Source organism: Colletotrichum higginsianum, chromosome 3 (assembly GCF_001672515.1).
Source record: "Colletotrichum higginsianum IMI 349063 chromosome 3, whole genome shotgun sequence".
NCBI classification, from domain to species: domain Eukaryota; kingdom Fungi; phylum Ascomycota; class Sordariomycetes; order Glomerellales; family Glomerellaceae; genus Colletotrichum; species Colletotrichum higginsianum.
This window is the reverse complement of record NC_030956.1, coordinates 5,445,982-5,470,134: the sequence shown is the minus strand read 5'-3', so window position 1 is coordinate 5,470,134 and position 24,153 is coordinate 5,445,982. Positions and strand designations below refer to the sequence as shown.

Sequence of the window (24,153 nt, the reverse complement as noted above, 5' to 3'; positions counted from 1 at the left end):
GACGATATCCCGGTCAATGCTGCCATCCTAGTCACAGCACGTCTTCGCCCCTCGGGTGCGCCCATGGACAGAAGCCGAGAGACGCAGACGCAGACGCAGATGCAGTCGCCGCCACTGTGGCCCCCAAGACCCGGCTTGGCTACTTAAAAAAATGCGCCGAGCTGAGCCTCGCTCCTTTTCGTGGCATCACATGGTTTGGTACATACAGACAGATTCAAGCTGACATGTTTTCTCAAAGCCTGAAAATCAGCTATAGGGAGCGGAACGGTGTGAAAAGGGCGATCTGAACTAGAAAAAGAAGCCTGCAGGTCGACCGTCGGATGCGGCCTGCATCTGCGTCTGCGTCTGCGCTGCGGCCCTGGACAAAGAGCTGTATACGAAACATGTCGTTGCTGTGCCGTCCGCTGGCTTGCTTCCCATTCCCTGCCTTTTCTTGGCCCAATTTTCCATCCTGGCATTTGCTTTCTACAGGTGTTCGACGTAAACACCGACCCCAATGTCCGCCACCACCATCTGCGAAGGCTCGACCAGCTCCCATTCGCCCTGGTTGAAGGTGCTCGGCTCACTGGCCACCACCACATGCTCTCCGTGGCCCGACTTCTCCAGGCGTCCGTCATCGTCAGAATCGCCGTCCCCGCCGTCCCCGCCGTCCTCGCCGTCGCCCATGTCGCTCGGAAACCCCTTGTACTTGCGGTTGAGCGTCGCCCCGGCCGTGGTCGAGTAGTACAGGCTCGGCGGCTCAAGACCCTTCGGACTGCCGTATCGCACCGCCACCAACGTGCTGCCGGACATGGCTACGAGATTCAATGTGTTGAATTCCCGCTCCACCGGCCCAAACTCGGTCTGCATCTTTTCCAGCATGACGATCGTCTCCCTCATCGCTGCCGCCATCTCTCCGGCGTCATACATGGTCTCCCAGTTCCCGTCTTTGCCGCACAGGATGAAAAAGTACACGGCCGCAATGTGCTCAGCATCGGTTGTTCCCACAATGGCCTGCTGGTACCTCAGCGGCAGATACTGCAAGATGGCTGTCCGAATCCGTGGAAACGATCCAAGGATGCCGTTGTGCGCGAACAGGTGGCGGCCAAAGACAAACGGATGGCAGTTGGTCTCGACTACGGGAGTCAACCCTGGGGCCGCGCGAATATGTGCGAGGACAGCATTGCTACTAGTTCCCCGGACGATGCTCTTGAGCACCAAGTCGTTCAGCGGCGGCCGGATGTTCTTGTAAGTGACTGGCCGAAGTGACTCGGGCCACTTGAAATCCGTGTATGGGTTGAAATCGCACTCGGACGACGTGAACCACGCGACCCCGAACCCGTCCATGTTGGTCAATGGATTCGGTGAGCCGGCATCGTTGGCCGACAATGGAGCGACTTGGAGCTCGCCCAGAAACGGTCGCGCTTTTGCATGTCCGGCCGGGAGGAAATGCTCATCGACTATCGTCTTCAGTATCAACCTTCAACATATTGTCCGCGGTGGCGTTACGCTCACCTTGCTTCACTATGGCGTGGCGCGGTCGGATGATCAGATCTTCGAGAAGCTGGGGCTCGTCGCCCAGATATGCAAACCAACGACACATTGCCTGTGGTGAATTTGACGGCCGATGATGAAGAGGAATGGAAGAAGAAGCTTCAAACCAGAATCCGGTTCACGAATCAACGGATTGAGGTAGCAGCGAATGGATGGATGATCCTGCTGGCAGAAGTCCTGGGAGGGTGACTAATAGTCGCGCTCGGTTGTACGTGCTCGTGTCGAGGCTGTAGTCCGAAGCACATGCCGCCACGACGTTGAGCACTGGAGCTGACGTCACGACCGTTAGAGGTTAGAGTTCTAATGGCTCCCTCCATGAATACGCCGCCTCTGTCTCGGCTCGTGGCGCTTCTGATGCCGCCTGGTCCGTGGTACAATTGGACCACGCATGTCGAGATGACAGCAACGTCGAAGAAAGTGAGGCCATGGCCACATGACTGGAGGTTCGTAGGCATTGGCGGAAACATCCCAAGTAGCACCTTGGTATGATATGGGGGTAAATGCTTATTATCACCATTCTCTTGTGGGGGATTGAATGCTGTTGTCCGAATATGGCTTCGCGTGCTTTGTCTTCTGCAAGTAATTCCAACGCCCACCCCATCCGTTCCAGCATCTCACTCAAGCCATCACCCAAACTACCAAGGCACGACAAGCGTCACCCCCACCAGCGCCGCCAACGCCCACGCGGTGGCCAGAACGCCCACACCACCGCCGGAAGTCGTCATTCTCCACCCTTGAGCCGCGCTCGTCGCCGTCTCAGTCGGACCCGCGGCACCACTACCGTCACCAGTAGCTGCGTCGGCCGGCCTATGAACCATAGTAACCTCGGCTCCCACCACCCAAGCCACGGTCCTAGCGTCTGTCCCCATATCCTCGAGCGTCGACGTAGTGTACGTTTGTTTTGGGAGGCTTGTGGCGGTGTAAGAGATGACCGCCCCCGTATGGATGGTGTTGTTGTATGAGAAGGTCGCATTCACCCAGGTGAAGGCTTCACGGCCCCTTCCCCTACCCTCACATACCGACAGTTCTCCGTACGAGCTGAGCGGCACTTCGGAATAGCATCCGCCGCCACCGGGCGACGACTCGTAACCCCTAGAGCAGGCATCTCTACGTAAGCGGCCAACTCACTCGAGACAAAATTGGGGTTCGAGAAACTCACTCAGGACAACATACAACCGCCGTCTCGCCGTTGTCGAGCGCCTCCATGAAGACGTTGAGATGAGGGTTGAAAGGGAGATATCCTCCGGGCCAATCCGTGACGGGCGGGACGAAGACGCCGGAGGAGCTGATCTGGCCAGCGTCGTTCTTGGCGGCCACGCCTACCGTGACATGACCCTCGGGACATTGGCTGGCCGGGGAAAAGTACGCCATTTTTCCGGCGTCGGTGAAGCCGTTCTCGCCCTCCAGGGTCGTCCAGGCGTCATCCAAGGCTTTGCCAGAGGGGTAGCACTCGCCGAGAGAGGCGAAGCTGCAGCTCTGCGCCCACCTAGGCTCGGGGTTTTGGTGGCTATCGGGATATTTGACGCCCAGAACGAAGTCCTTGCTCTTAGTGGCGCACGCAGGCGGTGCCGTGAACACGGTCGTCAGCGGGCCGATGTTGGAGATGGCATATTGCGACAAGGTCGTGACGCTAGGCATGACGGACAGCCGGACGGATGAATGAGCTTTGAATTTGATGGGAATACACCTGCAAGAGAGATAGAGAGAGAGAGATTGTGTGTGCGTATGTGACTGTGAGGGAGGATCACAGCGAGAAGCCAAAGAGATATGACGTCCCTTTAAGCTACAGCATTAAGCATGAAGCTCTCCCCTTCCTCTCGTGGGGTCCATCGGTCTCGGCGCGCTACGTGGACAACGGTGGCGGAGCCGGCCAGAACTGGAGAGCTTCCCCCAAGTTCAGTCAAGCATCTACTTGGCGTAGCGGCACGTAGGCACAAGCCGGGCAAAGGGGCCCATGTCATATGGGCGTTGGGAGCTGTATCTCGTTAGGCCGCCAACCGCTGTGCCGCACACGAGCAGGGGGGTGCTATTAATTTTGACTTGGCGTCTTGGGGAAAAAAAGTCCCCTTACTTTCCTTTTCCTTCCCGTGTTTCCTGCACGCCGCGAAAACGGGCGGCTGTCACCCAGAGTAGAGTTGTGCAGGTCGTCCAGCTGACGACGGACACCGCCTGTTGCGAGGCTTCGCGTCGCGCTGGTGCACCCGCTCGCGATGGGTTGAGCACGTGGGCTGTGCAAGTATGCGGACAAAGAGGCGTCAGTCAGCCGAATCGACGGGCTCACGTTGTTGAGGGAGGGGGCGCCTCTGTGGACGGATAAAATGTCGGTTGAGACTCGGGGGCTTGGAGGCTTGGAAGCCTTCACGGTTGTGTCGGCATGGATGGTTCTTGGGTTTCGCGGTGAGTCGGATCATGTTTGCGTTTCGATGATTTCGTGCTCGTGCGATGTACTAGGTAAACAGTCCCCGATACTGCGCCTATGCTTCCGAGACCCAGCACATTTGGCGATGCAGCTCGTGGATGGATAGCCTTGAAGGCAACGCAGCCGAGGTCGATCTAGGTCGATCATAAGCAGTTCCTCGGCCTATCACATCGCCTTCATCATCCATCCATCTCTCTCTCCTGGGCAAGCTTTTCCTGGGCAAGCTAGCCGGCCATCCGGGATACGGGCTAAGGACAGATGAAGGCCGTTCATAGTTTGAAGTTGCCAGCCTGAAGACGAGTCGTTCGAGTATCAACCCTCACGTCACTATACCGGCGCAAGACCCTGTCCAAGGGACTACGTGCGCATATGCACGTTTACCTGCGTCCCTCAGGCCTAGCTGGGCCGGGTTTGACCCGAACCACGCGTGGCCGAAACAACAGCGTACGATCCTTTTCTTGATGTTGACGTCTCCAACGTACGTACCTAAGCCTGCCGTTGCCGATTGGCGCCACAGCGACAGCGGCCTGCGGCCTACGGCAGACCCACGACCTTCTCGGACGGAAAGAGACGTGTCTCGGTGACGGAGTTCTCGTCGGGCCCGTACACGACCTCAAACGGGTGCGCCACCTTCAAGCAGAAATCTTCCTGGCAGTACCGGGGCAGGGAGTCTCGCGGCGGCGGCGCCCATCACCTCTCAAGTTTGAGCGCGACGGTGATACGGTGGCAGCTGCCCCGGTCCCATTCCGGGCCGCCCCCCTTGGCGAAGATCAAGGGCCATATGAGGTCGGGCGTAAGTGTGTGTGTGTGCATTGCGTGTGATGTGCTGACTTTGAAGATCTTGAAGACTCTGCTGACCTGCTTCTCGACGATGAGACACATGTGTCCAAGGAGGAGCATTTGGAATGCAAAGGTTGATGAGTTGAGTTCATCTGAATCCTGACGTTGTTCCTACCACAGTCCTTGATCAGATTGGAACAGCTGAGCGTCCAAGAGCCGCCGATACGCGGTTGAAAGACCTGCTACAAGGCATTTACTCCAGGATAAATCTGCCTCGAGCCGCAATGAGTACTTGGTCTACCGAACCAGGAGCGTGGTCGTCGCGATTCGAATGGATATCGGCAGGGGCTTTTTTCTTCTTTATTTTTTAACACATCAGCCAGACAGACGTATGACTTTTCAGGACAGAACCAATCAAAGCAGAACCGTCTTCCGGAATAATGCGAGGGTCCTAGGATTCAGAGAAAAGAAGGAGAAGCAGCGTCGTTCTGTCACGTGGGTTACTCTTCTGGATTGTCTTCTTGGAAGAGGTTCAGCGTGACAATCTCCGCCCTTGCCTGGGACACGTCGGGTGAAGCACGCGTTGGTTTCGTGTTCGGCCCTAGGACTGGGTCCCAGAAAATAGCGCTGGTGCGTTTCCAACGAGCCTAGGACCGAGAAAGGCCAGCAGACTGTTGGAAAGCCCATAAGTGACTCGGAAAGATTAGCCAGACGAGTCCTCGTGGCGTTCTTACACGGTCCTGCCTTAGGGCCCACCATTTAGGGTCTGAGCCGACGGGTGGTCGCCGGGAGCAATGGACAGCGTGTCAACGGGCGAGATGGCTTGTAATTATCTATTGCAAGTTAACACCTCGAACAAAATATCTGGCAGCAAGATAAAAAGTTTGTGCACCTGTGTTTTCCACATTCATGGAAGGATTGAACGTTCAACGCACGTACAAGTCGAAGACTCTTGCGACGGCTTGCATGGAAACTGCAAATAGTACAGAAATCTGATGGTAGAAGATGGGAGAAGAGAGAAAAGAAGGAAACAGTTGTTTCGACTTATTATTTAAAGGACGCGACTGTAGAGCAGGTCCGTGTTGTTGGATGCAGATAATTATAATATCTGACGGGGAGGAGGGAATTGATTTACCTTTATTTGGTGAGCGTAAACAACTGGGCGCGCAGGGAAGACACAGGTACCTGAGTACCTGGGTACCTGGGTAACTAACAACCTTAGGGATAGATACCTGTTACACAACTGATTCTGATTAGGTAATGCAACCATGCCAAACGTCTATTTGCACCACACGTTTGACTCTCAGCGAAAGCTACAGAGCTAAGCACACGACACAGCTTGCGGAGCCAGCAAGAAACATCAGCGGGCCTCGCATTGCACTGACCAAAGACCCAAGCTGCTCTTTATTATGATGGCATGCTCGACGGAATGAAGGCAACCGCATGTTGAAAAAGTGCCACGGCAGCCTGCGGCCGCTGGGAAATTGAGAGACGCTGGATGGCGTCGTTTAGGCTGACTCCCGGATCCTTCTGTGCCAAAACAGTCGCGTCCATCATCTTGGGGGCGTTTTTAACCTTGGCGCAGGCGGTACTTTTGGTTGGCAAAGGGCAAAAAGTCTCCAATTACCCAACAGTGCGACGCGAAGGATGCTGGCCCCGGCCGGCCCTGATGCAAAGATCCAAATCCAGAGCCCTCGACACCGCCGATCGCGTTCCGCGCAGGCCCTCCCCATTGGGCGACTATCGCGACCGGCCTTCAAGCTCGGCGGCTGAGCGGTTGGAATCCCCCCAGGAGCTGATGGAGCATCCAAGTCTATCACCACCAACCCGGACCCAGGGGTGGTAAGCAATGGCTCCCGTCCGTCCGTCCCCCTCCCCTGCGACGACTCCATGTTCGCCAGCAGGCTACCGCTTAAACGACTGTTTGATCGTGTCACCAACCCCTCCCTCTCACTTCCCTTGCCAGCCCTACGCTGGCCGGCGGCGGCTATGGGACGGATGGCGTCCATGGTTTTGTTTTGGATCGTCGAGCCCATCGAGTACAAGTGCTGACAATGTCCCCCTCCGTCTCCGGCCCCTGATGCGTGTGCTGCAGCCTGCCACACCTCCTCTGTTCATCGTGCATATACACTACGTCGGCTGCGCTGCCAAGACATTCTCCTGATTTCCTGGTTTCTTGACCATCCTCGCAAGGATTCTGGGTGTCGGACATTCTCAATTTAAAGCCTCTTCCTCCCCTCCTCCCTCCTGCGTGCGCCCCCGCGTGACCTTGGCTTTCGCTCTCACCTGCGCCGCTATGGCTTCCCTGCATCCTCACGACCACTTCTACTCCAACGGCAACAGCGGTTACAGTAGTCACTCCACATCACCCGAGGCCGAGAAGATGCTCAAGGACCCGAACGGCGGGCCCGGCCCCGAGTCCCACGCCATCCCCGACGGCTTGGAGGTGAACACGGGCGCCGCCTACAGCACGGCGCCGCAGTCGTATCAGCCCGCGGCCCCGGCGCCTCAGCCATACTACAATCAGCATCAACATCCGGATCAGCATCACCACACCCATGCGCCCCCCCAGACGAATTACACCGAGACCGCGTACGACAACAGTGTAACGCATCACCACCCGTCGACGCCAGAGAAGATGCACCCGGACGACGGCACGATATGTGGTCTGCGCAAAACAACGTTCTGGCTTCTCGTCCTGTCCAGTTTGCTGTTCTGCGCTCTCGTCGGCGTCGCGGGAGGACTGGGCGCAATGCTCGCGAGCAAAAATAGCGAGATCGCAAGGTAGGCAGGCTTTTCCTCCCCCGCCGCGGGTTCCATGTGCCACGCACGCGGCGACAAATAGTAGACAGAGTGGCCGGTAGGTTGACGTTCTCGCAGTCTTCAGTCGCCCGCCGCCGCCTCGACGAGCACGTCCGCATCGCCGACGGCCTCGGCGTCCGCCGCCTTTGATCTCAGCAAGCCCGCCGAGACGGACACGCCTATCGCGCTCAACAAGTGCCCCGGCAGCGGCTCTGAGCTGACGTACGAGGTGCCCGGCACAAACCTCACCTTCAGCAAGGACTGCGGCACTGACTACCTGTACAACGACATCGCGCAGGTGCCGGCGCGCAACTTTGAGGAGTGCGTGCGCTACTGCGCCGCCTTCAACCTGCAGCAGCAGTCGCGCAAGGGGCCCTGCAAGGGCGTCGTCTACATCTTCAAGGGCGAGCAGGGCGAGGACGGCAACTGGTGCTGGATGAAGTACAACAAGAACACCGCCCAGAAGGGCGCCAAGGACTACACCGAGTCGGCCTGGGTCTTGTGAGCGGACTCACGGCGTGGCGGTCTATGGGAGGTGGGAAGGAGAAGGAAGGATTTCGAGGAAATGTGTGCATGGATTCATTGGAATGGAAAGCGAATACCCCTTTGCCCTTTGATCTAGTCGATGTAGAGAGAGAAATGTCTCCTGCCTGGAGGGCTCAAACGATGATGATGACAATAACCGTGATGATCCGAGCCCTGAGGAGCCTGGGACGATTACTAAGCCGCAAAATCGTGGTCAAGGTCACCAACCACAATTGGCCTCAGCTGCCTTGCTAGCTCAATCGGTAGAGCGTGAGACTCTTAATCTCAAGGTTGCGGGTTCGACCCCCGCGTGAGGCTCAAATCCTCGCAGCGATTGGAATCAATTTCTTTTTTGATGATTTTTGCTCTTCTCATGGCAAATTCTTTTTCTCTTTTCGAACCGAGCTCAATTCTCACTCTTTCTCGGCGTCTGTAGGGAGGTTAGTTACCTGGTCTTTTCCAGCTGCAGCAAATTCTTTTTATTTCTAATTTTTTTTTTACCACACTCTGGCTGGCCTCCATCCCCAACCCTTCTTCCCCCCCCCCCCCCCCAAAATGCCCCGCGTCGGCCCCGGGGAATGTGACCTCCCTCCGGCCGGATCGGGCATGCCAAGGCCTCTGCTTCGGGGTTGTCCCGGAAGTCTGCTTGATTCGTTGTTTCAAAGTCTGGATATGCAAAGTCCCGATATGTAAAGTCTGAAAATCAGCGATACTGGACTGAAGGCTATCTTTGCCAACAGGTCCCTGTGCATGCAGAATCCGAAGAGACGCCCAGTGCCGCCTACATTAGAAGCTGAGAGCGGGTTCGCGGTTCACCTCACGTTTATCCCCGGTGAGAGGGTTCCAATGGTTCTACGCATTCTGCTGCCAATCTGATCGCTGCAGCGGCCCGTCCTTCGTAAAGACTCATCGGATGACACATTCCATGGGCAATTACAGATAAGCTATTCCCTAAATGGCACCTCGCCATCGGGGGGCGGGCTCAAGTCGTATTAGTCACACCCCTGGCGGACGAGATAAAACATCGACAAACGCAAATCTCCACAACACACCGCGGCGTCTTCACGAGTCATCAAGACAAGCGATAAACGCCTCTCTTAGCTACGGCTTTCTTTCGAATCAAGAAACCCGAAAACCGCGCACTCAACCATGGCCTCCACACAAAATCTACCCGCCCCCATCCTCGCTCTCCAAAAGAGCATCGTCAGGCCCTACCACCCCGCCGACGCCCCGTCCATCTCCAAGGCCGCCGACTCCAAAGCCGTGTCCGCCTTCCTGCGCGACTCGTTCCCGCGCCCTTACACCCTCGCCGACGCCGAGTCCTGGATCTCGCTGAACCAGGCCCAGCCGATCCGCAACTGGGCCATCGCGTGCCCGGCCACCGGCGCCGTCATGGGCAGTATCGGCCTCGTCCCCGGCAGGGACGTCTACTCGAGGGGCTACGAGCTGGGGTACTGGCTCGGGGAGGAGTTTTGGGGCCGGGGCGTCATGGCGGAGCTGGTGCCGGCGTTCGCGAGGTGGGTCTTGGACGGCATGGGCGGCGCGGGGGAGAACGGAGAGGAGGAGAAGAAGGAGGAGGTCGAGAGGCTCTGGGCCGGCGTGTTTTCGGAGAACGCCGCGAGCCGGAGGCTGTTGGAGAAGAGCGGGTTCGTGTTCGAGGGCCGGCTGAGGAGGGCGGTCGTCAGGGACGGCGTGGTCATGGACGAGCTGGTGTACTCACTCATCAGGGCCGATCTGTCGACGTGACCGATGCGCTTGTGCTTCGATTTTGGGGGCGAAAGTTTGGAAGCCATACCTGAAACCCAATACCGATAAGGGCCGTAGCATTAGTTCTTCGTCTCGTTGGCTTTCACACCCGTCGGCTCCACACATCACGTTGAGAATCGAAGTCCGGTTCAGGGCTGGTTTGATTCTTATTCGACTTACCCCTACCATTGTCTATGTAAGACTGCCGACATGATTTGTCAACACGCTCTGGAAGCATTCTAACGGAGGACCCGGCCAAGAAATTTCCAAAGACTTTCGCTTCTCATCAACTGGAAACGCTCATGGAAGTAATTAGCAGTAGACTGAGTCGTGGAACATGCCATCTCCTCGTTTTTGGAAGTGCCGTTCGTCAGTTGATGCTGCCTGAATACTTCCACTGCTGACTCTTCATTTTAGATCTAGACTTGCACGCGTTATCAAGCGAGCGGTATATTATCATGGGCAACACGCATTGGGCTACAAATGAGGTTGTCACACAGAGCGCCGATGACTAATACTACACCATGAATGCTGCCCTAAAGGATATTGTGGAAGCCAAAGGAAGCTCTGGAATGGAAAACCCAGCTGTCTCTTCAATTGGTTTACCTCCGGTTCCATTCGATCCCTAGGGGGTGGCAAGGAATAAAACGAACGTGTCTGGTCAGGCAACCTTCTTACGCAGTATTAAGAAGCTCTGACCCGAGGCTACCGAAAGTTCTTGGTCTAATACTACCTCATCGCCCCCGAGGCCCTAATCATTTCGATCATTTGTCTTTGTCATCCCTGGCCCCGGAGGCGGGGAATGACAATGTCAAAGTCTGGCTAAGCCCTTCAATCACCGATAATTGTCCCGCGCACGACTCTACTGCCGGAAAGTAAGCGCGGGCCGGTCACTACTGTCAGCATCTAGCTTTCGTCTGCCCCTGTCTGACATACCGAGACGCTGTCCAATCAGCCGGTACCATCCAGGGGCTTGTCGTTGGTTTTGTTTAATGTGTGGTTTTCTCACAAGTCAATCGCCCAACACAAGACTGTCTTTCTGCGAGAAACACCTGTTTCATCTCCAGCCCTCTGGTACTGGCGGATGTTTACAGCTTTATAGGAAGCTTTTGCCGCTTTCAGCCCATTGTTGACGTGCTTCTGGTTCATGCGGGACATTCCACATCTGAGCCAGGCGCCCAACATCAGCAATTTGTTAAAGTTTACGCCACCGAGACTGTTAAATGGGAGGAACCGGCCGCCAAGTCGGACTGCGGATGCTTGAGACACAGGAGCGAAACTTGGACACACCACAGAGGGACCAACCAGACCTGAGCCTTACCCAACACATGCCGTGCTTCCACTGTAAGTTCCCACTGACCTTGGCCACCACCACTTGTCAACCAGCGGTTCTCGCTGGATGCATAATACCTGGAAAGTCGCGGTGTCCAGCCGAAAATCACGTTGAATACCTCGGATATCATCCCGTTTAGGCGCTGCCGGTGTCAATTAGTATTTGCGCAGAGGAACGATACGATTTTTGAGGCAAAACGCCGTTCTCACAACTGTCAATGTCCAAGTGGCAGAGTAGAAAAGATGAATATGAAATTACGGGGTAAAGAACTCCCCGTATCTGACGGACCGATGTATGCTAACAGCTTGTTACCCAAACCTCTCGTTCGGAATCGGCGAGGGCGGTGATGGGTGGTGTAATGGTTGTCAACCCCTGTTGTTCTCCGCACCACCACCGAGCAATTCCAAGAATAGATCATGCAGCTCGCTATCTGCGGCCAGCGTTATGCGCCCGGCTGTAGCGAAGTCTCCAGATCTGGCAATGCGGCTTTTCCTTCCGCAACTACACGTCCTCACGTGTGCCGTATGAGTCCCAGCCCCAAAACTCACGATCTTGTCACACTGACCAGGTACTCTCAAGATGGTCTTAAAGTCTCAAAACGGAAAGATCGCTTATAAAACAAAGATGTGAGTCTTGACAGGTTCGTCACCGGTGATCTTAACGAGCCATAGACCAAGCTTTCGGATCAACGAACCATCCCTAGCAACAACGAGAATCCTGAACGGGCCTGTAGAAAACGCTACGTGGCGGAATTCTCAGAAGGGAAATTGATGGTCAATAGGTGCCGGAGAAGCTTCTGCTATCGGAGGAAGCCACAAGATAAGGCAGCGTTATTTGATGCAGCTCGAAACTCTGCTGGACTGAAAGCAGGTCGACTCAGGACAGGGACCCCCGGTCAATCGGTGGACACGACTTGACCGCGTCGAGGGGCCAGTCGCATTGCCAAATTGACACTTCCAGAGCAAACAACGTCTGTCCATGTTAGTCAACGTGGAAATTATCAATGGCTGAAAATAATTACAGCAGCAATATATTCTCATGAATTGTTCAGGAGACATGCTCCATCATTGGCTTAACAACGAATGTTATCCTACATGTTATTAAAAGCTATTACCTGTTAATCATGCTTTAATCCAGCTGCGAATTCTTCGCGTTTTGCAGGACAACCAAAGGTAACAATGGTAGAAGTAGGCTATGAAATAATTGACAAAAAATCTAGCATAGAATCTCAACCCATGTGTGAGCTAACATGCTGATGGACTAAGGTTGGATCCAAAATTAAATTTTGTTGCATATGTGAGAGACGGGCTAGGATTGACCGTGTCTTCACACACAGCGTATCTCATATCATCCATAACCTCATCAGAGACAAATGCAACAGTTGTCCTCCAACATGCCGAAGCGGCCGAGTCGCGGGAACTTGGTTCAAACCACTGTAAATTGTCTACCGGCATTGCTAGCTTAGACAGAATGAAGCGTCAGCTACTTGAATCTCACAGTGATTACAAGCGTTCAACTACACGGCAACGCCGCCGTCTTCGTACTCTGATGCGGCTAGCGTGTAGAAATCAAGGGAGGTCGTCATGAGTCAAGATGCACATGCCATGGATCTCCCTGGCGATAATAGCGACCTCGACCTAAGCTACACTTAAAAACCATGATATCGAGAAATCAAAGCCTAGTGTCATGATGAGGGAGCCCTGGGGCGAGCTCGGGGAAGCCGGGAAAGAGGATCAGTCGCCAAGCACATAACAAGAGAGTCTAAAGCAAATGTCGTGAGACTTGTACCATTGAAAAGCTGCCGACAGGTGTCTAGGCCTCATTGAAGCCATACTTTTGGCAGTCGGAGTGCAGGAATGAAGGGGTGCCGAGTTGTACGAGGAGGGTTACATTGGTGCGTACTGGTGAAACAGGCTCAACTTAACTGCTATACCGCTGCTTTGATATCGACATGGGTTTCTAAATAGAGTTTGAAGCCTACAGATATATATCACGAGTCTCGATTTAGTCGATTCGTCCGGAAAAAGCCTTTTTCCAAGTTCGGAGCTTGCCCCCCTCTTTTCGACATTTGTCCGCCCACGTTGACGTCTACACAGCCTATTCACTTATACACCGTCATTGCATATACAAGATTTTCTCAACGGATGAAGAGCCCTCGTGGATCACAGAGACAATCCTTTGGGAAAGTTCTATTGACGTTATGGATCAACAGTGTTTCCAGTACCACAGCCACTCAGCTCACAACATAAAAACATACATAGGGGGCGAGCAGCAGCGGCCCGCAGGAAGTGACTTCGATATTGTTCCTAATCCCCCTCACTTGGATTGGTTTTATCCTACATTGTATCCAGATTCTCTGGCCTCCATATATCAGGCTTTGTCGTATCCGGCCACGTCCTCCGACCCCATGTCACACTATAGGCCCGATAATCTGGTCGAGACCAACAGATCGGAAATGTTCACACAGCCCCCAGCACAGCAAATGATGGTATCGACGGTGCAGACGACGCCCAGTTGGGAGATGTGGAACTCCAGCGAAGAGAAGTCACCAAGCCCGACCGAGGAGGAGCGCGAAGAGGACGAGATCTGGGAGCCAAAGGATCTACGGCGGATGGGGTACCTCGACGCCGGCGGCAACTGGCGCTGTCGGTTCGAGGGCTGCCGCTCGCCGCGGGTCTTCGCGCGCGCTTGCGACCTGAGAAAGCACTTCCGCGGCCACGAAAAGTACTTCTTCTGCGCCGAGACGCCGTGCGCGGGCGCCGGCGTGGGCTTCGCGACCCGCAAGGACTACCAGCGGCACATGGGTTCCCACCGGCCGACCATCCAGTGCCCTCATCCGGACTGCGGGCGGATGTTCAGTCGGAAAGACAACATGGTGCGTTATTGTCCGTTTGGGATTCGATCCGATTTGTAAATGCCAGAGTCGACTTACACGGCAGACAGAGAGATCATTTCAAAAAGATTCACCAGCGGCTCAGGAACAACTTGTTTCCCAAGCCGTGCCGCAGGCCACGCCGTGGTCAGGCCGCTAAAGTTGCCGGTTCCAAAGGTTGAGTGTTGGTGCGTGTTGGTGTGAGTTGGTAAGAGGACAGTGCCGGATAGGAGGGAATCGACAGGAAGCGGCGGAACAGTCTGATGATCGAATAGAGCCTTGAGAGATGGACGTTATGAATGCAAGGTGGGACCTTTCGTTCAGGAACATAGCCGAAAGTCCTTCGAATATCAAGGAACAGTCTAACAGTGTTATTTTTTCCACGCAATACGTTCAATTCCAGGCCAACATGACGTTCCAATTTTGAAATCCTGCTAACTAAAGGCATTGTGTTTCCTTTCTCATAAGTACGGCTCCCTCTCTGACTATAGAGCAGTCTGACGCTTCCACCCTACCTTGACATCAACGTAAACAGAACGGCCCAAAACTCTTGATATACCTAGTCCAATCTATTATCAAGCTCTTCAAATCGTACAGACTTTTCTAACACTCAACAGCAGAGTCGCCGGATGGCAGCGCAACGACGTACTCCAAGCCAAGCTTCACAGCCTTGCCCGCATTGAGCGTCACCTGCCAGTCGACCTGCCCCCCCTTTCTCAACAAAGCCGTCGCCTTGCCCCAGTCGGCGTCGTCCTTGCCCTCGCGAGCCGGCCGTCCGGTGGCCACGCTGGCGCCGTTGACCACGAGCCCCTTGGGCGCCAGCACGTCGACCTTGAGCCGCTCGTCCTCGGATACCGGCACCTGGTCGAGGACGAACAGAGACACGGGCTTGCCGGCCGCCGCGCGGGTATTGGCGACGGTGATGCTGCGCGTGTACACGGAGCTGTTCTCCTTGGAGAAGAGCCCCGTCGTGGTCCGCCGCACGTCGACCTTGGGGTAGTTGACCTTGATCGCCGGATCGACGCCGAGGCCGAGGGAGAACATGTCGCCGTCACTGCATAGGGGCAGTCGGGCGCGGCCCAAGAAGGTGCCGTCGAGGGTGAGGCCCGTCTCGCCCCGGAGGAGCGTGAGCCGGCTGTTGTTGCGGATCTTGGCTTTGAGGTAGGCGACGGGCTTGTACTTGGCGACGACCGTGTGGCTGAAGACTATGTTGGAGAAGCCGACGCGCGCGACTCGCTGCTTGGACGGGGTCGGGCGAGGAGGGAGCGTCTTGGTGCCGGGGAGGTCGTAGGTCGTGGTGAAGCCCGTCTCTTCCACGGTCGACTCCTGGAAGTCGACGTTCTCGTCCAGGCTCGGCATGACCGGCCACTCCATGGTGTTCTGTTCTTCCTGTCTTCTGTAGTCTTCGTTTTCGCTGTCCTGCTTCGCCGTAAAGGCGGACATCTTGCGTGATGCCTTCGGCGCAGCCTGGGACATGGAGGCGCCGAACGCAAAGGAGCCGCGTCCGCCCGGCGCTGACTCCTTTAGCATTTGTGGCGGCATCGATTGCTGTTGTTGTTGCTGCTGCTGTTGTCGTTGCTGTTCCAGCTGTTGCATGACCAATCTGCCCTTGTTCTGCTGCTCGAGCAGCATCAAGCCGCTCTGGTACGAGCTGAGAGCCTCAGACGAGGTGGCAAGGACGGAATTGTCGACACCGAACAGCTGTGAACGAGGCTTCGAGGTCTGGGCCGCCCGCTGCTGGACGCTCCACCAGCCTCTTCGTTGCAGCCGCTCCTCGGCGCTGTCGAGGATGTCGCTCCCCTGGCCGTTCTTCGGGGCGAGCTTGATGTTCCAGGGCTTCAGGGTCGGGATGCTGTTCTCGAGCCCGGAGAACAGGGCCTGGGAGGTCGAGAGGATGACCTTGCAGTTGCTCCAGGTCTCGGAGGTCTCGTTGGTGATGCGGGCGTCGTAGCAGAGCGTGCCGCTGTTGTTCGTCGTGAAGAGCTGGAGATCGTAGCTCGGGGACCAGGAGGCGGCCGAGGTGACGTACGAGAGGGAGAGGTCGCATAGAAGCTCCGATCCTTCACTCGACTTGCTTGTTGTTGCGGCAAAGGCTTGGACGGTGTCGCTCGAGACTGAAGTCCGGCGGGAAGACATGGGCGTCAGGGTGGCCGCTTCGAGGGTGACTCGAACGGAGTAGCACACCCTTGGCCAGAAGCTCTCGCGCTCCTTTCGAATGCGTTCCTTTTCCCTCCGGCGCTCCTCTCTCCTCTTCGCGTCTTTCTGCTTCTCCTTGGCCCTCTCCTTACGGGCCCTTTCTCTCTCGCGAGCAGCCTCGACCGCCTCCCTCTCCTGTTTCTTCATGAGGCGGCTTTCTTCCTTGAGAGCAGCGCTCAAGAGCTTCGCGTTCGCCTGGCCCTGGGCCAGTCCCGCCGCGTGATCTTGAAAGATCCTCTCCCGCTCTGTCCGGTAGGTTTCGATGCTCTCGACTATGTCAATGCTCTTCTTGCGGTCGAGCGACTTTCCATAAGCATCGAGGATCTTGAGGCGGCTGGCGGCGCTTTCGACGAATTCTTTGGACCGGCGCTCCTCGTCTCGGAGCTGCCGCAGCCGGGAACGCAGGTTGCTGAGCTCCGGCAACTCTGGCGGCTCGTCGACATTCTCGTCGTGATCAGACTCGGCATCTGACGCGTCATCGCTCGAGTCCGGGTATATGTCTTCGAAGATGTCGCGGTTGGGCAGCAGTTCCACCGCAATGTCGGTGATGACGGCAGAGCCAGTGCCATCGACCTTGATTGTAGACTCGTCGACCGTCGGGGTCAGGCCTATGATGGTGATCTCATTGGTTCCAGGCTGATGGCCATTTCAGTCACTGATTTCTGGTTCAAGGGCACTAATAGTTAATACTCACACTCAGAGGGAGGCTCTTGAGCTCTCGAACGATCTGAGCCCTGCTGGGAGAGAGGGTAACGGATCTGGTGGACAGGTTGCGAACATGGTACTCTTTATGGTGAATGACATCCATTGTGGTTTGCCAGAGTGTATGCTGAGAATGACAGTTGGTTTATGACGAGGGGTTACTTATGAACAGTCACAATAGTGAGAGTTTCGATAGATCGAGCAAGTGGGCGGGGAAAAGAAGAAGCTGGATGGTATGAAGAAACAGGATAGGAGGGAGATCGAACTCGTATTTATATCTGTGTCACACGTAGCAGTGGACCAATCCTGCTGGTCCAGGCAGCGCGGTTCGCCGCATTCTGTTGCCTGATGGATGGATGGATATTGCACAAGCCGCGCGGAGTTCCATCCTACTCTCCGCCGGTCTTTGACCATGACGAAGGGCCAGACGTGCCGTGTTTGACGTGCTATTGATGAGTGTTGGAAACGGGGAAAACGCTATTTCAGAGCCAACCTTTCTCTCCCTTGATGAAAACCCAAAGCGCTGTTAGTATGTGGGCGAAGCTGTAATTGCCAGACGCCACCCACCACCCCCGTCTCTCCCCAACTCATAGGAAAAACGCGCTGTGGCGCTCTCTGCGCCTGGAAGTGGCAGCATTTAGTGACTTATGGCGCTCAACCCCAGGCTTTCAAGCTGTTTGCCCTGCCTACTTGGGCCTCTGGTGTGGTGTTCTGATTGGTTTAACACCGTTGCGCAAAACGCTCTGGCGTACCCCGAGACATTCACATGCATGCATAGTTGACATGGTCCGGCTTCATCAAGCCTCCCTCTGTTTCTTTCGAATTTCAAGTGCTTGGAGTACTTTCTGTGCCAATTTGTTGGACGGACTTGAGGAGGCTACCTGGAAAAGGACTAATCAATGAGTTAGATAACAACTGGATAGTAGTTAGATTTAAGGAAAATCCACAAAAGAGACACGTTGAATACTAAATAATCAATTCGGTAAGCCTTTCAAGCACCTACTTTTACACCTTCGGTTTGCCTCTATCCACTACTCATGCTATCTCCAGGCAAGCCATACTCACATACCCCTGTATTGAAGCTCATATCGGCTCCTTTGTATCACATCCTCTCTCGAAATCCAACTCCCTTTCCCCACTGCGTTCTCTACAACTTTGCATGAAAAGAAAGGAACAAGATGCTGGGGTCGCCAGCCAACCCTGGCTTGCTTTCCCGCCGACTTGGCTTCCAAAGCCGTGGGACATCATAGTTGATCCCATCTCCACACCGCAGGATCAAACCACAACAGGCCTGCCTTGGATGCGTTGTTCGGATGGTTACCGCCGGGTACTGCTCGTGCTTCTTCGCCGTACGAATCCCATGGTTGCACAGGCAGGGAGTAGTACAGAGGCCGAGATCTAATGAAACAAACATCGACCTCGTCACATGTCCGCAGCCGGGGGCGGCACTGCGTGTTACCTTGCACGACGCAACGAGGGCCTACAAGATGAGCTTGCTGTTCTCGCTTTTCCCTCGGATCAAATCTTGTTCGTGCTTCTAAGTCTTCCCTTCAAGTGCCGTCCATCTTGTCCGAACCATCAACATGTACCGCACGACTCCATGGTATCACCAGCCTCGACCGGACAACACCCGCGCCTGGCCCAACTTTGGCAATAACAACATCGCCGGCAACAGAGTCAACATCAACAACTATGGCCCGGCTTCTCGGACACCGTTCGTCGGCCCGGGCCCTAGGCTTTTCGACTTCAGCCAGCTCTTCAGCGTCACAAACAACTTCGCGGCCGCCACGCCCGTCCGACCCGGCGGCGGACGGGCGGCCCAGCCCACCGACCGCCTCCGCAACCGCGTGACCGTCGCCCTCCCCGACGGCTCCCGGGTCCTCGTCGACCGTGACGTCCTCCACGAGCACCTCCCGCGCACGCGTAACCTCATGCAGGACGGCTACTTTGGCGTGCCCGAGTTCCTCCGCGGCTACGAGCACGGCATCATGGACAACGTCCTCGACCAGCGCGGCTTCGACGAGGCCTTCTCCCGCGCCGCCACCTTTGTCTTCCGCCACCTCGAGGACCTGAGCCGGTCCCAGCCCCCGGCGGCGAACCGCGCAGGCCGCGACGCCTTCGACCTCTTTGCCCGCCCGCGCTTCCTGCTCGCCAACGCGCGCGACCGCGCCGCCACCGTCCACGAGATCTTCTGGCACGTCTTCGTCCTCTGCTGCGTCCTCGACCAGGACCGCGCGCTCGGCTGCTCCGAGGCGCTGGCGCGGCCCGTCGCTGCGTTCCTCGTCGAGCTCATGCCGAGCGTCGAGGCCTTCCTGCCGCCGCGGGCCATGCAGATGCTGTTCCTGGGGTTCGCCCGCATCTTCCGCGAGACCGGGTTCGAGCTGGCGCTTCTCCGGGAGATGTGGGAGCTGATGGACGTCGTGAACCAGCGCGCGATGAGGGACCTGATAGGGCCCCAGCTGGCGGCAAACGGGGCGGGCAGCAACGCGCAGCGGATCTGGACCGGCTTGAGGCATCTGGGGTTGGTGTAGAATCCTGAATCGTGTGTTTGTTGCCGGGCGTACGGGACGGGCTCCTACTTGGTTTCGCATCCATGGTTCTATCTTCCATGTTATGTATGCTCATCGTATGCCGGTCCCGCCTTTGAAAAGTTTCTGTTCCTATGGCATGCGTGTTGATGGATTTTATTAGCAATCTTTTGCGCCAGTTGCTCGTGACTCAAACTTTTGTTTGGTCGACGACTATTCCCCCGCAATGACGCCGTTGTCCAGCCCAAGAGTCCCTTCGATGAAGCTATCCAAGAACGCAAAGTCCAGATTCTCTAGCGCCCAGTTTTCCTCATTCCCTTCTCGTCCAAAAAGGGGTTGCTCCTCGCCTCCAGCCCTCTCAAGACCCGAGTTTCCAGTGCGAGGGATGGCCGGTAACGGGTCTTGCCTGGTGCTGGTGAGAGAGGTGCTGCCATCTCCGTCGATTCCTGACTTGACGCGCAGCTCGTCTCCGTCAGAGCTAGCTGCCGGCAGTCTCCCCCCTGAAGGGCCTTGTTTTTGGATCTTGATGACCCAGAAATGTGGAAGACAGATGCGCAGAGTGGTGCCGTCGTCGGACATCTTCACACGATACCCGAGGTCATCGTGCTTCTGAGCCTCCGGCGAAAAGGCCACGGCGTACTTGCCACCGGATGCCACGTCTGCTTCTATCGCCAGGAGATGCTGGAGAAGCGTGGCCACCCTGGTGGCGATCTCGTCGTCGTGCCGATCGACCAGCTCTTGCATGATGGCCAGAGTCTGTTCCAAGAGCCCCCGGTCGCTGAGCCGTTGATGGGCGAGGAAGTGGAATCCGTGCTGGGCGGTCACGTCTTGGGGCGTGTCGCAGATGTGAGCCAGGCACAAGGCCGTGCTCGAGAAGAAGGCGATCAGGTCCACTCCCCGGCAGTAGTAGCGCGCGGGTCGAGTTGCGCGGAAGGCCATCATCCGGGACAGGATTTCGCGACTGGCGGTGAGGGCCGTCGACCTGTGATACACGTAGCCGCACTCCGACACCGGCCGCAGAACGCTCGGGAAATGGAGTTGGAGGAGGAGGTGGTAGTACATGAAGTGGTCGTTGAACCGCAGGGTATCGCGGATCCTCTCCGCGTGCCCAGTGTCGGGCGACAAAGTCGGCGTCACCCACCACTGAGCCGGCATCAACGCGGAGGCTTCTTGCAGTGCCCTGTCGATATCCTTGTTGGTCTCGAGGTCGTACACGTCCGAGGGATCTCGCTGGAGCAGGCGGCCGCAGGCGACGGTGCACAGGCGGAGATAGCGATCCAGCGGCGTGCACCCTTCCAGAGCCTCCGGGCGGGCGTAGACGTCGTCGAGCGAGCTCTGCGGCAGGCCCAGCATGAGGGAGAGATAGCGGTCGAACTGGACGAGACGGAACCACAGGTCGCTCGGCTCGATGACGGAGCCGGTCAGGGACTTTGGCTCGACGCCGCGGTTCAGGCCGATCATCTGCGCGATGGCGACAGACCGGCGCGCGGCGAGCCACGAGGGCCGCAGGTTCCCGGCGTAGTTCTCGTAGAGGCCTTCAAGCATGATGCACTCGATGCCTTCGAGGGAGGCGACGAGGTCGTCGTCGGAGGTGACGAGGCTGTGGGCCGCCTTCACGGCCCGCGACATGAGGACCTGCCAGGGGGTGCCGAGTCTCGCGAGGTGGTGCGCCGAGGAAAACGGCATGCCCTGGAGGAATGAGGCCAGGATCAGAAGGCTCCGGGCAATCAGGGCTGGGTGAGATCCCGGCGGCGGCGGCTCCAGCAGTGTTGCGGACGATGGCAGCGATGTGCGGGGGGAGCCGGTCCTGGTGCATATGACTGCCCGGATGATCTGCGAGGTTTCCACCGGTATAGACAGAATGATATCCATGTCCTGTTGACTTGGCCAGGCTTCAAGGAGGCGTTTGCAGATCTCGTCGTGTGTTTCTTCTGCTGGTGCATCTTGTTCCGGGCGAGTGACCCTAGATGGTTCATCCCTCATGGACGGCGATGCTGGGTAACGCCGCCCCTATTGCCCTTGTCAATGTGAATACAACGACCAATCGAACTTGACTTACTTCGCTGCTGGAAGACGAGTGCCAAAGTTGTGTGTGGTTGCCATCGCCAGAGGGAGACGCTGATGTGTCGCACTCTCTCCTCGCCATGGCAACCGGGGATCGAGAACGGCTCGTCGTCTTCCGTTTCCCTTGAGGGATCTGTGGTGCAGGATGGCCATCGCCGACGCCATGATCGTCGACCCCGTTCCCGGCTCTGAGCAGCTGCTTCACCAGCGCTTCCACCTGGCCCAGCCGGTCGACGAGGTGCTTGCTGGACCCGGGGGGAGGCGGCTGGTCGGTGACCTCCTGGCTCACGCAGTCGGTGCCGCGACGCGTACAGCCGTCGCAGACGTCGTGATGGGCGGAGGAGAAGGTGCACCGGGCCTTGCGCCGCTTGCATTCCCAGCAGCTCTGGGTGCCCTTGCGCAGCTTCCGGCGCTTCGGCGTCGGGGCCGAGTCGGCGCAGGGGGCCGGGCTTAATGTGCTTGGTGCGTCCACCATGTTCTTTTCCAATAGGGGGAGCCTCGATGCGATGAGGTCCAACAGTGTGAGCTGGCTAGGGTGAAGGGGAGAGGGTGCGGGCACAGGCGACGGACGGTTCCCCTTCGTTGGACCGCCGCTTTGGCGGAGATAATCAGCTGACGGCCACGCTTTCATTAGTAATCCTCCGCCGACGGACTTGGCTTCCGGTAAATCGGCGGTGGAGTTCGTTCTTCGCTCACGGCGAACGGCCGCCGCTGCCCCACCAGGCGCATCCGTGTAAACGGCGGGGGAAGATGTGGTATCATTGTCAATAATAGAACACTACATTTGGCGGATCAGAGAGACTATATATAGAGCATGTTTCCAAGAAGACTCTTGCTTTCGACACAATCTCTCAACTCAGACAGTGCTTTATCATACTACCTAATCGATTGTTCAACTAAACCAACCCATTTTCAAGACTTGGACGCTCAACGTTTTCAACCGACGAAACAACCGGGAACACCGTCAAATATTCATCATGGTCAAGGTCGCACTCGCAGGCGGAGCTGGCAGTAGGTTGCTGTTGTCTCCATCCGGTTGGATCAAAGGTACTAACACCCTATGTGGATGTTGGGCAGGAGGTCCACGATGCGCTGGTTGCGAGAGGGGTTCACGAGATCCTAGTTCTGTCAAGAAGGGTAAGGGCAATAATACCTGAGGCTTCGCTCCCACATTGCATGTCTGGTCACTAATCTTCGTCTTGATGCGCATAGGATGCCCCAGCCGGAGAGCTCTCCCCGGGAGTCCAGTGGGCCAAGACGACCTACGATGATGTCGATCAACTAGCCGAAACCCTGAAAGGCGTCCATACCGTGCTCTCCTTCGTGACCGGTCCAACCGATCCCACCAAGACCGAGCAGAAAAGTGCCCAGAAAGTTTTGATTGACGCCTCGATCAAAGCAGGCGTCAAACGATTTGCTCCAAGCGAATGGGCTGCGTGAGTGACCTCAATCCATGCATCAACACCCCATCGTCCTCTCTAATCAGCTACAATCAAGCGCCAAGTTCGATCACATGTTCTGGTACGACTTCAAGGACGAGACACGTACGTACCTGGCGGAGGTGAACAGGGAGAAGAAGGTGAAAAAAATCTCTACAGCGTCGCATCTTGCAGTGACTGACGAGATTCTAGGTCATTGAATACTGCCTCTTTCAGCCTGGTCTGTTCACCAACTACCTGACCTACCCCTTCAACTCGTCCAAGCACGTACACTTGTTCGAGACCCCGATCAACTACCATCGGCGTCGAGCCCTCATCACCGAGGGGAGAGAGGACGCCATCTTCACATTGACCACCGCCCAGGACTTTGCCAAAGTCGTGGCCTTGGCGGTCGAGTACGAAGGAGAATGGCCCGTCATCGGCGGCATCAAGGGCGCCACGATGACCGTCGGCCAAATCATCGCCCTAGGCGAGAAGCTCCGTGGTAGGTTCCCCCGATCACAGATGCAATGAAACCGAATTCTGAATCCTCCCATCGCAGGAGAAACTTTCGAGGTCACGAGGCTCAAGGCCGAAGACCTCAAGGCCGGCGTCGTCGAGGCTCCGTGGCTGCCCTGGGTCGATCACCCGTCCATCCCGGAGGAAACGATCCAAGCCTTCTCCGGAGCCATGCTCTCCGGTTTCCTGCTGGGTATCTCGGCGGGCAACTTTGAGATCTCGGATGAGTGGAACCGGCTCCTCCCGGACTTTCGTTTCACCCAGCCCGAGGACTTCCTGACGACCGCGTGGGCTGCCATCGATGACGGTGCCAAGAGTGTTCACACTGACTATTGAAAGAGACATCAACGGGGGTGAAATTTCCAACTTGTTTGGAAAAGCCGTTGAGTCTACAGTTAACTGGATTTTCTTTGGGTTCAATCGCATCATTTCGCTTGGTTTAGCTGTTGAGCAGTAAGGACTTTTAAATGCGGCTGACCACTCCCACATCTTCTCTGGCCTGCACTTGAATATGTTCTTGGTTTTAGTAACTTTCGAGCACCAACCTGACAGCAATGCATGAGTTTGCCAAGACTGTTGGAATGGGTCTCATCATGATGGCAGCATGGTTGGAGCAACTGATCCGAAGGATGAATTGAACTTTTGACTATGGTCCTTTGACTAGATCGCAACTTAGCAATGTGCTCCAAAGACCATCCAACACCCAGGAATGCATG

General features: G+C 56.3%; 10 protein-coding genes across 10 annotated transcripts; 5 read left to right on the top strand and 5 right to left on the bottom strand.

Annotated features, from left to right (window-relative positions):
* Positions 1-465: 465 nt before the first annotated feature.
* On the bottom strand, positions 466-1,582 carry CH63R_05194 (Glutamine amidotransferase class-II; the record flags this gene model as incomplete). The annotated part of the gene is made up of 2 exons (XM_018300169.1): positions 466-1,439; positions 1,495-1,582. 2 exons carry the CDS (start codon positions 1,580-1,582, stop codon positions 466-468), a joined length of 1,062 nt encoding a protein of 353 aa, XP_018161415.1.
* Positions 1,583-2,168: 586 nt separating this feature from the next.
* CH63R_05193 (LPXTG-domain-containing protein) lies at positions 2,169-3,171 on the bottom strand (the record flags this gene model as incomplete). Its single annotated transcript, XM_018300168.1, has 2 exons — positions 2,169-2,625; positions 2,693-3,171. 2 exons carry the CDS (start codon positions 3,169-3,171, stop codon positions 2,169-2,171), a joined length of 936 nt encoding a protein of 311 aa, XP_018161414.1.
* A 1,471-nt stretch (positions 3,172-4,642) lies between these two features.
* Positions 4,643-4,852, bottom strand: CH63R_05192 (uncharacterized protein; the record flags this gene model as incomplete). Its single annotated transcript, XM_018300167.1, has 1 exon — positions 4,643-4,852. The coding sequence occupies one exon, from the start codon at positions 4,850-4,852 to the stop codon at positions 4,643-4,645; it is 210 nt and encodes a 69-aa protein (XP_018161413.1).
* Positions 4,853-7,028: 2,176 nt separating this feature from the next.
* CH63R_05191 (uncharacterized protein) lies at positions 7,029-8,039 on the top strand (the record flags this gene model as incomplete). Its single annotated transcript, XM_018300166.1, has 2 exons — positions 7,029-7,516; positions 7,613-8,039. 2 exons carry the CDS (start codon positions 7,029-7,031, stop codon positions 8,037-8,039), a joined length of 915 nt encoding a protein of 304 aa, XP_018161412.1.
* A 1,169-nt stretch (positions 8,040-9,208) lies between these two features.
* CH63R_05190 (Acetyltransferase) lies at positions 9,209-9,805 on the top strand (the record flags this gene model as incomplete). The annotated part of the gene is made up of 1 exon (XM_018300165.1): positions 9,209-9,805. The coding sequence occupies one exon, from the start codon at positions 9,209-9,211 to the stop codon at positions 9,803-9,805; it is 597 nt and encodes a 198-aa protein (XP_018161411.1).
* A 3,740-nt stretch (positions 9,806-13,545) lies between these two features.
* On the top strand, positions 13,546-14,192 carry CH63R_05189 (C2H2 type zinc finger protein; the record flags this gene model as incomplete). The annotated part of the gene is made up of 2 exons (XM_018300164.1): positions 13,546-14,013; positions 14,082-14,192. 2 exons carry the CDS (start codon positions 13,546-13,548, stop codon positions 14,190-14,192), a joined length of 579 nt encoding a protein of 192 aa, XP_018161410.1.
* Positions 14,193-14,613: 421 nt separating this feature from the next.
* On the bottom strand, positions 14,614-17,014 carry CH63R_05188 (Mucoidy inhibitor-like protein; the record flags this gene model as incomplete). Its single annotated transcript, XM_018300163.1, has 2 exons — positions 14,614-16,842; positions 16,901-17,014. The coding sequence occupies 2 exons, from the start codon at positions 17,012-17,014 to the stop codon at positions 14,614-14,616; spliced, it is 2,343 nt and encodes a 780-aa protein (XP_018161409.1).
* Positions 17,015-18,491: 1,477 nt separating this feature from the next.
* Positions 18,492-19,439, top strand: CH63R_05187 (uncharacterized protein; the record flags this gene model as incomplete). The annotated part of the gene is made up of 1 exon (XM_018300162.1): positions 18,492-19,439. One exon carries the CDS (start codon positions 18,492-18,494, stop codon positions 19,437-19,439), a length of 948 nt encoding a protein of 315 aa, XP_018161408.1.
* Positions 19,440-19,649: 210 nt separating this feature from the next.
* On the bottom strand, positions 19,650-21,975 carry CH63R_05186 (Zn 2cys6 transcription factor; the record flags this gene model as incomplete). Its single annotated transcript, XM_018300161.1, has 2 exons — positions 19,650-21,446; positions 21,496-21,975. The coding sequence occupies 2 exons, from the start codon at positions 21,973-21,975 to the stop codon at positions 19,650-19,652; spliced, it is 2,277 nt and encodes a 758-aa protein (XP_018161407.1).
* A 502-nt stretch (positions 21,976-22,477) lies between these two features.
* On the top strand, positions 22,478-23,773 carry CH63R_05185 (NmrA-like family protein; the record flags this gene model as incomplete). The annotated part of the gene is given in 6 exon segments (XM_018300160.1): positions 22,478-22,511; positions 22,516-22,637; positions 22,713-22,936; positions 22,998-23,079; positions 23,132-23,423; positions 23,481-23,773. Coding segments are annotated over 6 exon segments (1,047 nt in total).
* Positions 23,774-24,153: the final 380 nt, after the last annotated feature.